Below are 18414 nucleotides of genomic sequence, written 5' to 3' on the forward strand. Positions count from 1 at the left end.
GATTTTCAAGAAGTATGAATAACAACTATGAAAAGTATTTAATGAATAAAGCGAACTAAATTTAAACACCTTTATTTATAGCTAAGATATGAGATACAAATTATAAAAAGAAATTTACTTAACTGAATAAAAATAACATTTAAGGCAAAGAGTTTAATTCAATATTGCCTAGAAGATAACAACTCAGCTATCAAAATGGAATAAGTTGTCAGTTATGTACAGACAAATTAATCACTATTAAATAGTATATACCAGCAAAAATATTAATAATTGCAACAAATAAACGAAAAAGTTAAAAAATAGCTAAAAGCGAGCGAAGAATACCCCTGCTGGGTTTGAGTCCCAGCTAACGCTACCCGTGCCGCCAACCCCGGTTGCCGTCCGCGCTAAAGGCAAGCGCGGTCGAGCATTGCGCTGCTAGCCGCCGCTGGTCACACTCTCGCAGCCGCAGCGAACGGTTGTTGTGGGAGTTCGTCGGCGTGTTTGCGTTTCGGTTTAGGATTCCCAGTTTGTTGCCAGTTTGGTGGCAAAAGCGCATTAATTCGATTAAAGTGCGAAGTGAAGAACGAAAAGTGCGGCTGAAAGGAAGTGCAAGTTGCAAGTGGAGTGCAGCAAAGCAGAGTAAATAAAGTGCATGCGAATGGGTGTGGAAAGCAAAACGAAGTGCAAGTGCGTGCCAGCGAATAAGAAGAATACGAAGAATAAGAAATAGTAGGCGGCCGAAAAGGAAGCGAAGCAGGATAGGCAGTGAAAAGTGCAACGAAGTGGGACAGAGGCAACGGCGATAAATCAACAGTGGAAATCAAACAGAAAATATTCGGTGCCGCATTTTCTACGTGACGCGAAATTAAATGCGCTCCTCCCTCCATCTCGCTTGCACGCGCTCCCCGTCTCTTTCCCCCGCGCTCTTTGTTGAAACTTAACTGCGAGCAGAACAGGGTCAAAATACGAAATAAAAAAAAAACTAAAAAAATAATAAAAAAAAAATAAGAAACACGTCGAGAGAAATACTCGTGTATATAAATTTCTAGGTAATTCCTACCTTCCGTTTTTCGCGGTTAACGCGCGTGATTCATAAACTCGTCTTCAAGATACGAAACCAAAAAAACAGAAGAGAAGCAAACCCAGTCTCGTGCATTGAACCTGCTGACAACGCTGGGCACCAGGAGTCGCTTCAGCCATGGAAAACAACAGTAAGTTGTCTGCTGCAGCCATCATGCCCTTCCCAAACTAGGGTATTCAATGGCACAGGCCAACCAAATCAAGATCTATTACTAGTATCAGTTGTAAAACATATCCTGTGGGTAGCAAACATCACAGTTTGATTTCAAGTTAATTAAAATAACCTAGTATCTGATGACTTTATCTCAGATTCTTGGAACTCCTCACACCTTTACAGGGTAGCCCGTGTTCAGCTACCCAAAACTGCAGTTCCTTTTCCATTTTGTTGTTTTTCCTTGCTAGTTTTTTTCGGGGTGGGTCCCGCCCGTTTTCGCCGTCTGCCTTTTGCTCGCCACATTCGCATTTTGTGCGCCCGAAAAACGCTTCATGTTTTTTGTTTTTGTTGCTTTTCGGGGTGGGTGTGTCATCTTGGCCCAAGGACACTCGGTTCTCTCTTTTCCGCCTGCCGCGCATCTAATACCCTGGAAGTACCCTGGAAATACCCCTTGCTGACTAACGGTGTTGCTTTTAACACGCTGCTGCCACGATTTTTACAGCAATAAACAATAAAATAAAAGTTGGCCAACAAACAAATATAGCAAAGGCTGAAACAAAAACCAAAACACTTTGTATGCGAACCGGTTTTTAAGGCATTTCAAATGAGAATTTCTGCGTTTTGATGACTTCATGTTGCCATCAATCTCATTTTCCCCCGAAAACTTTTCAAACTCACAATGGGAACTGGAGAACAAATGTTCTGCGATGCAAATTAGTGGATATTTTCCTTCTCTCTCGGGTCAGCTAAAAAAAAACCTCTGATTCAGGGCGAAATCCGATGAAAATATTGCGGTTTCCAGCATTTAATTAACTCTTTTGTTTAGACCCTTGAATGAAGGCTAATTGAGGGTTTTTATTAAAAAAGTTACGTAGATATAAAGTAAAGGTTCTTGTGCTTAAATTTTGCATTTTAACTTGAAATTTGCAGTTGATCCAGTTGATTTAGCATCGCCTTTAACAATTTCAAGCTACTTGCTAATTGCAAATTGATTTGTTTACCCTTGAAATCTGAGTATAGTAAGCTTGCGTTCCCCGCCCTTTGTGTTTTCCCAGCTTATCTGCTGTTTTCCGCTTGAGTATGGCTTTTCCGACCCTTTGCTGACCCTTTGGCTACTGTTCAGTGGGTTCTATGGCGAGATAATCCGGGATCGATGGGAGCCACTGATGAGGAGCTCGGTCCAGACAATATTAATAAATCTTAATGTGCGTTTCAACCTTGTTACGGCTTCTTTGTGGAGGCCCAAGATTGATAATGGAGCCTGATTGAATGACCGCTCCCTGAATAAAAAAAAAAAAAACAAAAATATGCACCGCACCCGCAGCAGTTTCACTGATGATTTCTGATGTCTGATTTCTGATTTCTTTTGATGAACAATTTCCATGGGACGGACGAACAATGGAGAGGCCAGCTCTCTGCGTACACATCCACTACATTTGCATCCCAAACAAAGCTGCTTTCTTCCGCCGGCTTAAGTGATTCCGAGCGACGTTTATGTAACGCCAACACAAAACACAAAACACGGAAAACTGAAAACACAAAAACACAAAAACACAAAAACAGAAAACGGCCAACAATGGCAATCAATGGCAATGGTCAACACAAATGGTTCGGCAAATGAAAACATTTTTATCAGATTTCTTATTTGCCACATTTTGCTCGGCTTTTATCTTATCATATCCATGTCTAAGGGGTTCCAGCACTCCTCGCGGCAAAGCTTTCCTTCTCTGACAATTTAATAAATTGCCCATGCCACGCCCGCGTTTTATACCCTGTAATTGACTTTGGCGTGGGCTGCGAATGGGAATGGCAATGGGCACCACGCCCTCACCTGGCCCATTACCACCAGCCATAGAACCCTTTCCCTGGCTTCTAATCCCTTGTGGTTCTCCTGATGGATCGCTCATGAGTCACTCGGGATTCGCGGAATTACTCATGACAATCGCGAATTCGCGAATACTCTATCTATTTAAACAGTTAGTCACTGATGTATTTTATTTCATTCGAATTTTCTTGTCGAACTATGATGTACCATCTTAGAAATATGTATAAATATAATATAATATAAAGTTTTTAATATAAATTTGGCCGGATGTGCTCTGTCAAGAGTGCTAATCTGCAATGTATGAACTGGCAAAGAACTTCGTTTTTGTTTTCAATTATTTTCCATTTGCAGTTCGTCGCTGGCGAAGCGAACAGAACCGCTTTATTGATATGCAAATAATTTACTTTTCGCGGCTTATTTTTGTTTTTATTTTCAGTTGTATTTGTTTTTATTTTTTGCTGGTCGAGTGCATTCGCCAGTTGTGACTGCGGTGACTCACACTCGAATTCGAATGGCAAACTTGTGTTTTAGCTGGCTTTTTTCGCCTATCTTATCTCGATTCCTCAGACTTCTGCTGCCCTCGCTTATCAGAGGGGAAAAGGGAGAAATAGAAAACCCGAGATATGAGTTCTCTTTTGCTCAAATTCTAAAATATATGCTTCCGTCCCTGAGTGCGTTAAAAAATCCCATTAAAACTATCAACAAATGTATGCCAAGCTCATGAAATGTTTGTTCTCCGATCTGGAAATCAACTTGAATTGCCTTGAGCCTTTTTCCGTTTATCTTTATGTTTGGAGCGAAAATATGCGGGTCCCCTCATCGCTTCAACTATAAAGCATTCCATATTCCATATCAATAAACTGATAAGACCTCAATGAACTCCAAGGCCCCGTTTCTAATGGCACTGTGCGTGGATTAGGTGCAGTGACTTCCCAAGAACTCCAAGTATCTAGTTTTGTTTGCAGTTCTTAAGTAAATTTTAGAGCATAAATGTTTCCAACTAAAATCCACTTTTGACTCCTCGGAAAAGCCGCTTTAATCAGCTGGACTCTCTTGACCTCCAGCTGCTCATTTCTTTTCATTTTCCCCTTTTCATTTGGCTAATGCACAACTCATCAGCTGCAATTGCTGATAGATGGATAGATGGATGGATGGCCGCTCTGCTCCTAAACACTTTCCATCGTAAACTCCGCGGAATCGAGCAGCGATCGCCGCCACATGTTGCCACACAAATCACATGGGCGGCGGGGAAACCCAGAAAAGGGGGGCAGACCACGACTTTTCAATTGAAACCTGCGTTTGTTCAGCTTTTCCATGCTTCGTTTGCCTTCGCTCAATTGAAATGAAAATGCATTCAAATGGTGGTCCAGTGGAAAGAGGGCTTACACTTGAAGAGAATTTCGTAAATAATTCTGAAGATCAAAGTATTTTGAAGAATGGCGTAATAAAGAGTTGTAGCTTTAAAGCAGGTTAATACCTTGAATGAAGTTTCTTTTAAACAAGAAGTTTTGGCACTTTTATAATTGTGATTTTTTCTGTATATTATTTGCTGGTCTTTCCCCTTTTTTAACACAATCTTGACATTTGTCCAATGTTTTAAAATGGCCACGCGCGTCAATGACGACACCTCCGGCCATGACTTAATCGAACCCGAATGTTAATGCCACTCTTTGTTTATCGCTCTGCAGTTTTCCACACTGGCGATAAGGTCGTTTCCCTGACTTATCGCTTGGTTTTGGGCGCTCTCTGATAGCAGTGATTCATAAAATGTTGATTTAGAGTTTGCTGCATTTGGGGGTCATAATTAGCCCACAACAGGCATTTGTTTTCCCAATTAAAACCAATTGAAATGCAACGCATTTGGCGACAAACGAATTACTTTGCTGCCTCCGTATTTCACACGCAATGTGCGGCCTTGAACTTGAGCAATTGCTTTCACTTCGGTGTTTCAGGGCTAGCAAAGCTCATAAGTCAAGGTCACCTGGGTGGGCTGGGCTCATCAAGGACCTGTGTGTGTTTGCTTTGAGGACCGCAAAAGTGGAGGGCAAAGAAAAGGCGACTTTGGACTCCTGGGGGGGACAGACATTTTTGTCGTTTTGCGGTGTGCTGTGGAATTGATTTTGAAGCCAAGTTCTGAGCTGCATACAAAGTAATTATAATAAGGGTGGGCAAATGACCCAAGACCTTTACAAATTGGCAGCTGCTGTTTGGAAGAGAGTTTCTTTATGTTCAGTCATGCACGGCTCAAAAGCAATGATTCTGGGAATTTCATTCACCGGGATTTTTGTTGCATTTCGTTTATTTCACATATTTATACAAATCAAATCGAGTTCATAGTATAAAACTATTGACTTTTCCTGTGCTAAGCCTTTTTAAATATTCCCCAATCAATAACCCAGCCCTCTGTGCCTGCTCTGTGGCACTTAAACCCCCTCGTTGGCCCAAATAAGAGGAATAAAACTTTTAACCGGGTCATGCCAGTTTCCAGTGCGAAGCCCGCCCCCCATGAAAACAGGCAGTCAGACAGGTCAGCTCCATTAACTCACTATATATACGCGCTGCACTGAACGAACGCAGCACTCACTTATGCATGTGGATAACCCCTTTTATTTGGCTTCTCCCCTCTTAAGACCGCTGAAACCCGGGGACTTGCATGTTTAAGAGTCGAACTCACGCAAAGGCAATTCACCGTTTACGGTTCATGGCATCTCCCCCACCATTCACATCGCACCTTTGAAATGAATGCACTGCGAACAAATGGTAATTGTAATATCATATATCAGTATATCATATCAATATGTATATTTTAAAGGTTCTTGGGTAATGGTAGTTGAGTAATGAACAGAAAAAATATCAACAAATTTTAAATAACCTTGTAATCTGCAGTCATTTCTCTCGGTGCCAAAGACAAGCCAAGCAAAACCGAAATTCAAAGGCAGCCAAAACCGATAGTTAAACCAATTAGCATGTTCTTGTTTGCTCACCTCAAAGGTGCTGGGTGCCAGATGGGGTGGTGTCAGCTGGCGGGGGAGGTGTTTGTTGAAGGTGTTTGTTTTGAACGGAACTTTGGGGACTCTTGCCGCACCTCTGGCCGCCGCCAACAAATAATTGCAGCTGCTCATCTGAACCGGTTACAGGTTATATTTTACATATTATATGTGGAGCTCATCCGTTTCGGTAATCTCTCGGATGCATCAGTTGAACTTTATGCATATAGGGGGAGAATGCTGATGAGGGGCAGCGGGGGGAGCTACAGTGTCTGAGAGCCAGCTGAAAATTACTTTATTTTTGGTTTGAATGAAATGTGTGTGGGTAAACCAGATTGTACAAGAAGTACCATCTTGCAGGGTATAATAAAGTCGTAATAACACCTTGTACCTTCAGCCATTTTCGCGCCATATTTTTAACTATCCAGCAACCGATTTGCATATCTTTATGGCCGACATGATGTGCTGTTTGACATTGGGGGAAGCTGACTTCACAACAAAACCCGATATCGTAATGATCGCAGATACGTCCAAGTTGCAAGGCAACAACTGAGTGCACCCAAACACCCACAAGTCCATGACGACCAGCACGCCCTCTGGCGGCGACAGTTGGCGGCTGTGGCTGTCATGCGATTTTCTCCGCTTTTGACACATTTACACATTTGGTTTTCCCATTCGGCTCTCGGCTCTTTTATCAGGCTTTTCTCACGACTGTGCTGCGCGTTTCCTCGCTTTCCACCACTTGGCGCCCGATTTTCACCATTTTTATAACACTGCAGAAAATTGGATAAATAATATAAATAATTTAAACCTTTGCCCAATTGGAAACTTATTTAATGCGAATATGTGATTGGCAAACTTGCGTCTCAGTTTTGTCACGTTGGAGTACCGACATAAGCTCGTCGTATTTGGGTGCAGCATAGAAACGCCATTATTATCGGAGTTTATATATAGTTTTTACATTAATGAGTTTTAATTGTATTTCTTTACCGTGTAGCTTTTCCAGACGCGGCTCATTTCGCAGCTGCATACCGCCCATTCTAGGCCCTCTTTCAACACTCTCCTCCATTCTTTCCACTCATTCAGCGCGCTTTGCGGTCGCTTATTATTGTTATTCAAGCGTACACAGCGTATGAGCGAAAACAAAGAGGAAAGCGGCAGCAAATCGCCTCGCCAGAGAGGAAGATGAAAAAGTTTGAAAAACAAAAACCGCATTAAAGGTTCATTTGGCTATCGCTTTGTTTGCCTTTTACAGTCGCGTAGGTTAAACAGTGTGGCTGAGGTACTCGCCATGAGATACTTGGCCATTCAGATACTCAGTTACCGAGACTCAAACGCGCTAGTCGGCTGTCAAACGCCTAGATACAAATTGGCTCTTGGTGGCGATGCAATCGTGACACGATGGGTTGTGAATAAAATATCCAACTGACTAATTAATATAATAATAATGATTTAAATATTTTGATTTATTTGTTAAAAAACTTAAGTTAGCTTTCTACATGCTACCGAATTAGTCACGTTCAAATGCAGTTCTTACCTGGTATTGCATCAGATTCCAAGTGCCATCCCCAGTTGACTTTTGCTCTTCAAGCTTTTCCCCAAAGTCTTTGATGGCTCCGTCCGACTGTCTGTGCATTTGTTGTTGTTGCGGTGCGTGGCTGCAGCACTTTTGCCACTTCATCACCGGATCTCGATCTCAGACGGGCTCTGCGACTTTAACTGGAGTGAACTTATCACTGTGCGCCGTTGACGAAACTGCTTTGGATAACGATTGGCAGCCACTTCAATGCTGGTGGCCCCATCCCAGCCCCCCAAAATGGCCCCCCGAAACGGCTGTCAGTGAAAGAAATGTTAAGAGCTGATTTGAAACGAGCGGAAAATGGAAAGCACTTCGAGACGCTTTAATGCCATCAAGCGATCAACTCCAATTGCTGGTTTCACGCCCATTAAACGTTGGCCAACCAATGACAATTTGCAGTTTTCCTTCGCACATTACTCATCGCGTTCTGATGAGTTGGTCGGAATTGGACGGCGAATTCCCCTCTATGAGCTGACCCATATACACAGTGTCGAATCTAAACGACATCACGTAGCACAGGAATTTATTATCATGTTTGTTTATTTGTGGCCCCCTTCGTTTTCTACTTTCCTCTCTTAAGCCAATAAGTGTTTCCAATGTATTTAAGTTGCCTGAAGAGGCTTCGATACCAAATTATTTACGTAGCTGAGTCTTTCGTTCTCCACGAGGGTATTTCCATCATAGCCATCAAAAAATTGGACACGGCATCCAAACACTCGAGAAAAACAAGAAACATATAAAAACTGAGTCAATCGTGCGGGGGCAGCAACCTCCGAAAGCCAAATAAGTTCAGCATTCAGCATTGCGGCTATTTAAGTTTTGAATTTACATTTTCAAGCTGTCGCCTTCTGCGGCTCGTGTTAAATATGGTTTATAAGACTGGTTTCTAATAAAGTGTCAGTCAGTCATGGTCTCATTGTTTTCGCCATGCGTCATGACAAATTGTGTTCTGTTCGGTTTGCCGATGATTAAGTTTGTTAATGGGCTGTGTTTAATGGAAATTGAAAGTTTGTGCTGAAACCTAATGGCTTAAAGATTTTATAGAGATGTTGCATCTCCGAAATAAACTGAAGTTTTATTTTCATTGCTTAGTTTTATTACTGGGTTTGTTAGATACTGAGTACTTAAGTTGATTTAACAAACATGGTTCTCAGATTACTCATGATTTCTGCTGCGTCTCAAGATAATCATGCAGTGACTCTGGTTGACTCCCTTCAAGCGGAGATTTGAATTCATGGAGCGGGGAAATGCCGCAGTGCCAAGTACTCAGTGACCCATATACGACAGATTGTTTGATTGATGGGTGGATGTGGAGATGAATGTGAATGTGGATATGGATGTGGATGTAGATATTGATGTAGATGTGGATGGAGTCCCAAAGCACGATCCGTGATTTGTCATCGCCCACGACACAAATTGTTATTCCCGTTCCGTAGATGGAGTGTCATGTAACTTTTACTTTTCCAGCGGCATCGACTAGCCGAAAACGGGAGAAGCAAAAGACAAATGTCACGTTTCCGAGGGGGGTTGTGTATATTTGTGTGTATGGATGGGCATTGGAGTAGGTTAAAAGTTGCGCAACCCGATACTATTGTAAATATTTGCACAAACATGTCTGCGTTTTATGCCATAATTGGGTAACTCATTCCCCGTGTCCTGATATGCATTTAAAATGGCAAAGCCACAATAGTACAAGCAATGCTTAGTTTTATGAATTGCTATGAAATGTTTTACTAGCAACCACTTTAATTGAACCTTCTTTTTACTTGCAGTCTGTGCAATAGTGGAATACGAATACGCGGCCAAGGAGCCGGACGAGCTGGATCTCCAGAAAGGTGCCATCATCCATCGCATCAAGCAGATGAGCGGCGGCTGGTGGCAGGGCACCCTGAAGTCCACCGGCGTCACTGGGATGTTTCCGGATAACTTTGTGCGCGTGCTGGAGTCCGGAGTGAGCAGCAATGGCAACGGAACCACTGGCAGTGGCGACCACAACGAGGAGGCAGCAGTAGCTGTGCAGCTGAGGTTCGTCCACTTGGACAAGTGGTCCAAGCAAATGACGCAATATCTGATTTTACATGCTATTTTCCCTTCTTCTTCCCGATTCAGGGACAAATCCGCGACATCGAATCGCCGCTGCAAAGTCATCTACAGCTACACACAAGTCAACGACGACGAACTGACGTTGGCCGTGGGTGATGTCATTGAATTCCTAGGGGAGGTGCGTACACGCAGAGTCAGGCGGGGTGATGGGGGGTGCTTGCTACCCCCATTTAACCTATTGGGCCAATAGAAATTGAAATTCGTTCTGCACTGAGAGAAAACAACGTTCTACTTATTAAACAGCATATTAATGGCAATGTTATGAAAGTTCCAAAGCTCTTGATTCTTTGAAGTTTTATTTTGTTTTAGGCTTAGTTCTTGTGTAATAACTTGAAAGAACGTTCGCTGTTTTCGCGCAGTGCAGTACATTTGGTTTCAGTCTGTTCATTTCACTCAATTCCGCTTCACTCTGTTCTCTCATTTAGGTCGAGGAAGGCTGGTGGCGCGGTCGTCTGCGCAGCAAAGTCGGCGTCTTCCCATCGAACTTTGTGCAACATATCGAGCCGTCTCCCGTTTTGGCCTCCAAACGGCCACCGACAATTGGCGCCACCGTGGCCACATCGTCGCTGACGTCCAAGGCGGCCAATGTGAGCAATGTGGCGAATGTGGCAGCCACATCCACAGTACCATCCGGCGGAGCAGTGCCTCCTGCGTCCACCGCCAGCACCACCAGCAACTCCACAACAAAGCAGGCGACCAAGAGCAGGGTAACTGCAGCAGCAGCAGCAGCAGCAACATCTGCGCCAGCGGAGCCGGCAGCCATAGTCTCGGGATCGGGATCGGGATCAGCAGCGGGAGCATCAGCTGGAGCAGCAGCGGCAGTGCCCATGCTGCCACCCAAGCCCCAGCGGGAGTTCTGCCGGGTGGAATTCCCCTACGCCCCGCAGAACGACGATGAACTGGAGCTGAAGGTGGACGACATAATTGCAGTGATCAGCACGGAACTGCCCGACAAAGGCTGGTGGAAAGGAGAAATCCGCGGCAAAGTGGGCGTTTTTCCCGACAACTTTGTCAAAATGCTGGCACCCTCGGAAGGTGAGTTTTCACCAAGGATTTTCACCCGAATCACCAACGGTTAACCGATTTTCTCTCTCAATCACATCGCATTTTTGATTTCGGTCTGTCAAGTTTGTTGTCATCAAGAGTCTCCACCTCTCATCAATGCATTTTCCCCTCCCCTCCCCACTTAATTGGTGGCAATTTCCCAACGCATCGGCTGTAAAACTCAAGTCGTTGGACTTGGAAATTGTTGTCGTGACGTAGCGGGGATCAAAGTCAATAAACGTTTGTTGTTTGTTTGGTAATTGAATTAATTAAATGAAAAGACACCAGCCACTCCCCACTCCCCGCTACCCGCTCCCCGCACTGCCACCACTCGCTGCATATCTTTCGGATCGTTGGTTTTCATCGTCTGTGCGAAATTTGTAGATGACTTAATTGCCTCGGGCGCATATGAATCAGATAAACTTTATTGCCGATGCGTAATGGCATTATATTTAACTAAGGATTTGTGTACAAGGCTTTTGATAGGCGTGCCGTAAATTGGTTGACTAATGGTGGATTTCAAAGGCTTTTTTACAAGTTATTTTAAATCGTAAACGCTTGTTATGTATGTACATACATTCAGTGGACATCTAGAGATCATTAAAGACCGGGAAACTACTTTCTTTGTATATATTAAAAGGCTCTGTATCGCAAAGGTAGTTTGTACTTATCTAGCATAATTTTCCCTATAGATGTAGTCTTACTAGCATAAGCAAAACCTTTTTAAATTGACTTCAAAAGACAGTAGCTAATGGGTTAGAGTTTAGATTAATGTTATGGCTAGTTTTTCCAATTGAGTCGCTGGCACATTGGAAACATCATATTCATTACACGCACCTCATGCACCACGCACCATTCAATTAAAGCATTCAAAATGTTTCGGTTAACCACATCTTCAAGTTCGGTTTTTCTCAGTTTTTATGACTCGGTTATGGGAAATTTTGTTTACGTTTTCTCCTATCTACTTGTACGTCTATCTCTTGTTTTATGTATCCACTCACACATTTTGTATATTATGACTCCAACTCGTTGGTCTTTCTCTCTGTAATTTTTCCTCAACACTTTTCTCTTTCTCTCTACTCCCCATTTTATTCTACTCGTACTTATCTTTCTGCCACAATTCTACGATTTTGGGTCTTTAATAAATGAAACTGCAACACTGTAAACACAAAACACACGAAAACCGGTCCACAAGCAACAGCAGCTCCACCGTTGCCACGCCCACGTACCCGTCCCAGGGGCGGAGCGGGAACGGTGACGGCATCCGGATACGGATCCGTGTCTGGGTCCGGAATTATAGATGGGGTCCGTGCTCCACGGCGGACGCAGCGAGGCGGCTCTTTCGAGTTCTTGGGCTCGCGTATGGCCAGCTTTATCACCACGATTTGTATGTAAACGAGTTTTTCCAGTAGGCAGCGGCAGAGTGAACCCCTCCTCCCTCCTCTTGGCTTTTCTTGTTTTTCCTCACTTTTTTTTTCGGCCACTTTTCATTTTCCTTTCTCTGCCGGCTTGGTTGGTGCCTCCTTGAGGCGTTTTTCATCTGAAATGGAAAATTGCGCGGCTTCGAACGCCCCTCTTCCGTTTCTGCTCATAATTTCTATGATTTATGCTTTGCTAAGTTGTGTACTCTATTTCACTGATTGGGTGAGGGTATTTTAAAAAACGGATAGTATTGAAGTTTTAAATTTACATTTTCTTTCTTGCAAAGCATTGATATTATTTGGATGCAAATTGTAGTTACCTTTTAAAAGCAGATAATAGAGTTTAAACGTAAATTGTAAATATGTAATTTGCTGTTTTGTGATTACTTACAATAGTAGACTTTTTATTAAGATATTGAGTTATATATTGCAGATTGCATTATGCATTTAATTTTAATATTTTCTTTAAAACTTATTTAAATCCCTTTTATTTCAAAGTTTGATTTAGAAAGGACATCCCATATTCACCACTGTATAATAATCATTATTTTGGCTGCTTCGCCCATCTTCCGCTGCATTGGTTTATTTATTTGGCTTTCTGTGCCACTCGAGATGCCAAAGGCGTAGAAAAGAGGCGCTGCACCGCGAAGGGGGGCGTGGCAGGGTGGCTGGAAGCAGTCCAAGCCAAAACACAACGCTTTGTTTTCGATCGGTTTTTCTGTGCAATTTGCGGTGCATGTTTGTTTAGCTGAATGCCGAGAAGAGTTTGTTTTGTCATTTGCATGGGCGATGGGCGACTTTGGCGGAAAACTTGTTTGTTTTGTTTGCGCAGTTTTCCTCGCTTTGTTTGTGCGAAGAAAAGAGGTTTCCCGCATTGCCCGAACACTTTGCAATTTGTTGTTTGGGAAAAGTTGACGCATTATACTTAATTAATACAAATTATTTCGCAGCATACTTTGCGGTCGGCGGCGGAATTCCAAGCTGCTGGTTTTGAGCTTAGCCAATTTATGCTTGGCATTTAATTTTTGCTTTTGTCAACGTCGCAGTTTTTGCTTTTCGGTCTTTTTTTCTTGTTTTTTGTATTCCAAGCAACCACCTTCGACACTTGAGCAGCAGCAACATCATTAAAATAAACAACAGTTGGCCGTAACTGGTTTTTTGTGCTACGTTTTTTCGCCTTAACGTGTCTCTCTTTGCGGCTGGCAGCTCTTCAATGGCTTCGGCTCTCTTAGCTGAAAGTCTCTTTTGCTGAAAGATGATCATCATGATCATCTTCATTAGCCGCGTTTATCTGGGATTCCCGCCTTTTGGGTTGCCCAGCCCCTTTGTTTTAGTTTATCAACAAAGTTGCCAGAGCGGCGAGAGCTTAAGAGGCAGGCTGAAAACAAAAATCACGCCGCTCTCAACATTTTTCTACATTTTTGTACCTTTGCCAGCGTTTTTGTTTACCTTTCGGGCCAAGTCAGTACGCTGTGATTTCTTGACCATTTACGTTATTGAAATATTTTCGTCGTCGCGGCAAAACGGCACGAAGTAATCAGTTTTCCTGGCTCACTGTGGTGCGTGTGCTACAGTTACCGTTCTTGCGGCTTTCTTTATTGCTTATTTTAGCCAGTTTGTTTGGTGTGTGCAATTGCATTCGTCATGTTTTTCTGCCACATGGCAAAGAAGTTTTCTTCGTTTTCTACATTTTCTTTGGATCGATTTGAGAAAGGGGAAAAACTGTTTGGGCGCGCGCGCTTTTCTAATTATGGTTTGTGTGTCAGTCAGGTGTAAATTAATGATTATAATTTGCTGCGTGTCTCGGATTCAAAGTCATCATTAAGTCGCGTTCGTTGCTTAAGTCTTTCGATTTGCCCGCGTTAAGGTGTGCGTGCTAATGCGTGTGTGTATACTGTATATACTGCCGTTGGCTACAAACCCAAAAAAAAAATGTAAAAAGCATAAACCGCACAGCCGTCATCATAATCATAATGACAATCACCCAACGCTCAATTACTCAATGCTAGAAAATATCAAATTCGCGCTGCTCGTTTTTTTATTGCAAATTTTATTTCGCTCCGTTTTTGTCATTAAAAGCAGTGAAAGTCGTCGGCCCGAGCGCTTTTCTTTTCGGTCAACTTTATTTAGAAATTCGAGCATGACAAAGCCAATTCTTTGCTCGCTTACCATTATACACCACTTTGGATTTTGGGTACATTGGTTTGTCCGTGGGAATCAACAGATCGATGGGCTGTGTCTAAATTTGGGCACGCTTGAATTTTATAAAAAGAAAAAACGCTAATAAACATTGAGAATGTGATGTGTAGATATGACATCAGCTGAACAAGTGAGATTATAATTAGAGATGATTGCTTCACTCAATCTTGGCTTCACAAAGGAACCGTTAAAAATGTTAAATGGCGTGCATTAAATAACTAAAATACAACGCATAAGTGTTTGATTTTAAAGATTACTCACTGCCAATAAATCTTAATTGTTAAGCACAGTATAACATATTATTTGGCATGAGTTCCTTGTTTCTGTTTATTGGAAACACTTTACACTTTACAAGCTGATGAAATAAACCATTTATATAAAATCACCAAGTAGTTATCAGTTTCTTTAGTGGCAGTTCGTTTCATTTTTGAAGGGCATTTCCAGTTCGTTGCCTGATCTTTAGATTGCTCTTTCCGGTTGGCTATTGCCATTTCTTTGGGTCTGACCTTTACACATTTTAAGTTGTTACTCAATAGTTTTCGTTGCCTTTCAGTTTTGCCTCGGTTCGGTTCAGTTTGGCTTGGTTTGATTTGAGTTGGCTTTTGTCATCACAGCCATTTATTGGCGTTTATTTATGCCCGTCAGTTGTCGTTTGCAGCTTGCTATTTTAGCCCGCTTTGATCCTCTCCTACGCCTCTGATTCGGCTTCAAACTTGAGTTATGGTTCGGCTTTCGTTTGTTTTTCTATTGTACGAGTATTTCCCTGAGCGTTTCCACATTAGTTTTATTGACATTTGGCAACAAGTTGCCAGAAACCAGTTTCAAGTTGTTTCTGTGCTCAGCTGTTCTGAGGCGCGATGGTTAGTCATGGACCACCTCATCCGAATACTGAATACTAAATGGCAGTGGATATCGGCTTAAAGATACGAACATAATTAAACTTATTCGAATTTACAAACATATCACTAACTTTAATTAAACTAAATCTATCAACTCGAAAACAAATACGAAAACTATAGACCGCTGTGCATTTTAATCGATTTCTACTGTTGGTAAACCAAGCTGAATGTTTGCATGTTTTTTTCAAAGTGCTAATTGTTTCCAATGTATCTTATCTTGGACCCTGTTTACCCATTTTCCAGTTGCACCGATCAACGAGCCACCGAGTGCCACACAGATTGCGCAGAATCAGAGGAAGATCAGCAACACCGCCAGCACCACCAGCCACATGACCACAACGAACTCTAGCAATTCCAGCACCACCTCGGTGACCACGCAGCAGCAGAAGGAGCAGATCGGAGGCAGTTCCTCCACCACATCGAAGGTGTACATCAAGAAGACCGGCAGCAGCAGCAACAGCACCACCAGCAGCACCACCACAGCTTCCTCCTCAGCGGGTCGTAAGGAGAGCTTTGGCTCCCGTGACTCCCTGAACGATATCCTGAGTGAAACGGGTCTGCCCACCGGCAATGTGGCTGCCCAAAGGAAATCCCTGGAGAACAAAAACCTGGACCTGACCAAGCCACCCGGAGTGGGTGCTTCAGTGGCCATTGGACAGCAGAGAAGCAGCACCTCCAGTGCCACCACCTCCTCAGCCACCACAGTAACCACTGGGCTAACCTCATCTGCAGTTAGCAAGTCCATGGAGAATATGCTGGACGAGAAGGTCAAGTCGCCACCACCGCCGGTGCTCAGCAAGAAGCCCAGTGTGCCGCTCAAGAAAACTCCTACAGGCGGAGTTCCTGTAGCTGGTGAGTACTGTACAGTTGCAGCGGAGGTGCCAGAGATCTTATCTTTTATCGTTTAATCGCAGGTAACCTATTGGGCGGCAAGAAAAAGAATCCGGAGGGAAAGCTCACCACTGCCGTGTCCCATGATTTGGCGGATGGTCTTGCGGCCAGCAAGATGCTCTCAGGTGCTAATCAACTGCCTGAATCCGGAGCAGCTGGCAATGTGGTGATGCGGAGAGCTGCCACCATTGCAGTCGAGGATACGGATTTCGATCGCGTGGAGAGGTCTTCCATACTTACGGATATGCGGCAAGGAAGGGTCAAGGCGCCAAAGAGGCGTCCCCCATCGGCGGCTATCAATGTGCTGGGCGAAAGCAATAACAATTCCGTGTATGTAAACGGCAGTGGAATGTCGGGATCCGGTGGAGCAGGAAGTGCCAGTGAGCTGAGTGAAGATGGCGGTGCTGGAGGAAAGACTTCTGATGACAATTCCACCGGCGAGGAACCACAGTTGGCCAAACCGAAACCCCGGGAGTGGGAGAAGAAGAAGGCGCCCTGGATGGAGGAGCTCAAGGCTTCGCAGGTCACCAGGAAAAAGACCTCGCCCAGTGTGGAGCCCCGAGGAGCTTCGGTGGCCGAAAGGACCTCCAAACTGTTTGCAGCCGAGCAGGCTATCAGCAGTAATAGCAGCAGTACCACAACGAAAGTGCAATCTTCAGCGGTGACCTCCTCCATGTTCGTGGAGAACTCAACGACCAGCAGCTCGGTGATCACCAGCAGCTCCCACACCACCACCAACGATGCCATCATGTCCCGCAGCTTGTCGGCTGCCAAAGTCCAGACCGCCAGCAGCGACGAGGAGACGAGAGCCACAAGGCCAAATAGTTTAGCTATACGGAATCAACGAAGTGTTTCGCCCCTGGTAAAGAGCTCCAATGCCAGCAGTTCGCAGTCGCAGGAGGAGAAGCCCTCCAATCAGCTGAACAACCATCAGGACGCCGGTTCCTCAAGGGTGGTGCAGCTGGAGCAACGGGTGGATAAGCTGGAGGGGCTGGTGCTTAACCAACAGCGAACCATTGAGGAGCTGGTGAATGCTCTGAAATCGGAAGCTGAACGCGTGAAGATTTTGAGGAGCGAACTGGACAAATACGCGCAGTGCGTGACGCAAGTTTGAGCCTAGTTAAATCGCCTTAAATCGTTTTAGCTAGCTTTTGAATCCTTGATTTTTAGCGTGTGCTGAACTCTACAATATACCCAGGCCTAAAAACGTAGAACGTAGTAGAGTAGAGACCGAACCCAAGACAATCCCAAATATCTGTACTCTGTGTTCTGTACTTATATACCAGAATGATCTATCCAAAACCACTAGCGATCAATCGTTTTTGCATGCCAAAACCGTTTTGTTTTTCGCTACAATACTTTGTATTCCCCTGTATATCTGATAATTTCGATAAGTATTTTTTATACACTCGTACATTCCGAAGAGCAAAAGGGTGTGATTTCTTTTAGCTGCTTTCGATTGCGATTTGTTTTGTTTATTCGATTTATGATTATTTTTTAAAGATGTATTAAAGTTATGAGTAAACTGTACTATAAACTATATACTAAACGAGAGAGAAACATACAAAGTTCGATGGAGTCGATGATGATGCCTAAAACTTAAGCAATACCAATAAATAATGCAAATAAATACTTCAATGTTTTCTGAATGTTTTTCATTTTCTTATTTCGATGTGATTCTGCTTTTATTTTCTTCTAAATGACTGATATTGATAGTTAGCGATATTGATAGTAGAGAATCCACATATCTAAGCCCGGATAATAAACTAACCCCAAACTTTTGACAAAATCTCTTTTTCACAACAGCAAGCAAACTCGTCGCGGGAAATTCGACAATTGGATGTTTTAATTGATCAGCGGATAGCGCCGTCAGATCGAACGATCCAGACAAATTGTAATCCCTTAGAGATTTATAACCCAGACCCGCCTGTACAGAATATTCCACTTTCTTTTGTGATAAGCCTCTGCATAACCAGCTTTGTATCTGTAGTCTAATCAAATCAATCTGCGTAGCTAGCCACCCGCCATTCCCGATTGTTAGCAAATATGTTGTGGTTTACTTGGAAATATCGCATTTTGTACCGCTTAAAATGTAAATATAATTGTAAATTAATATGGGATATTAAATAAACATTTCATATTTAGTAAAACAAATGCCGAATCTAGTTCCACTATCAAAATATATGGGGGTAAAGGTAACTTTTTTTTTTTTGATAAACTATTTGTTTGTGTTATCAGTTTCCATATAAA

At 43.2% G+C, this 18414-nt stretch overlaps 1 protein-coding gene across 4 annotated transcripts; it reads left to right on the plus strand.

The window, feature by feature from the left end:
* Nucleotides 1-431: 431 nt before the first annotated feature.
* LOC6538937 (serine-rich adhesin for platelets) lies at nt 432-18325 on the plus strand. Of its 4 annotated transcripts, none has more exons than XM_015193640.2 (8): nt 432-1193; nt 9380-9632; nt 9717-9828; nt 10136-10745; nt 11950-12141; nt 15517-16125; nt 16188-17259; nt 17971-18325. In XM_015193640.2, the coding sequence occupies exons 1-8, from the start codon at nt 1181-1183 to the stop codon at nt 18011-18013; spliced, it is 2904 nt and encodes a 967-aa protein (XP_015049126.2). In that variant the 5' UTR covers nt 432-1180; the 3' UTR covers nt 18014-18325. The 4 variants fall into 4 exon arrangements, with proteins under 4 accessions (XP_015049126.2, XP_039231074.1, XP_039231075.1 ...); XM_039375140.1 differs by having other exon boundaries at nt 11956-12141; XM_039375141.1 differs by having other exon boundaries at nt 11959-12141.
* Nucleotides 18326-18414: the final 89 nt, after the last annotated feature.

Source organism: Drosophila yakuba, chromosome 3R (assembly GCF_016746365.2).
Source record: "Drosophila yakuba strain Tai18E2 chromosome 3R, Prin_Dyak_Tai18E2_2.1, whole genome shotgun sequence".
Classification (NCBI taxonomy): domain Eukaryota; kingdom Metazoa; phylum Arthropoda; class Insecta; order Diptera; family Drosophilidae; genus Drosophila; species Drosophila yakuba.

Excerpts from the sequence above, each read along its gene's own strand:
- LOC6538937 (XM_015193640.2), top strand. Across the intron at positions 9,829-10,135 it reads TCATTGAATTCCTAGGGGAG|GTCGAGGAAGGCTGGTGGCG; the intron begins GTGCGTACACGC and ends TCTCTCATTTAG. Across the intron at positions 16,126-16,187 it reads AGGCGGAGTTCCTGTAGCTG|GTAACCTATTGGGCGGCAAG; the intron begins GTGAGTACTGTA and ends GTTTAATCGCAG.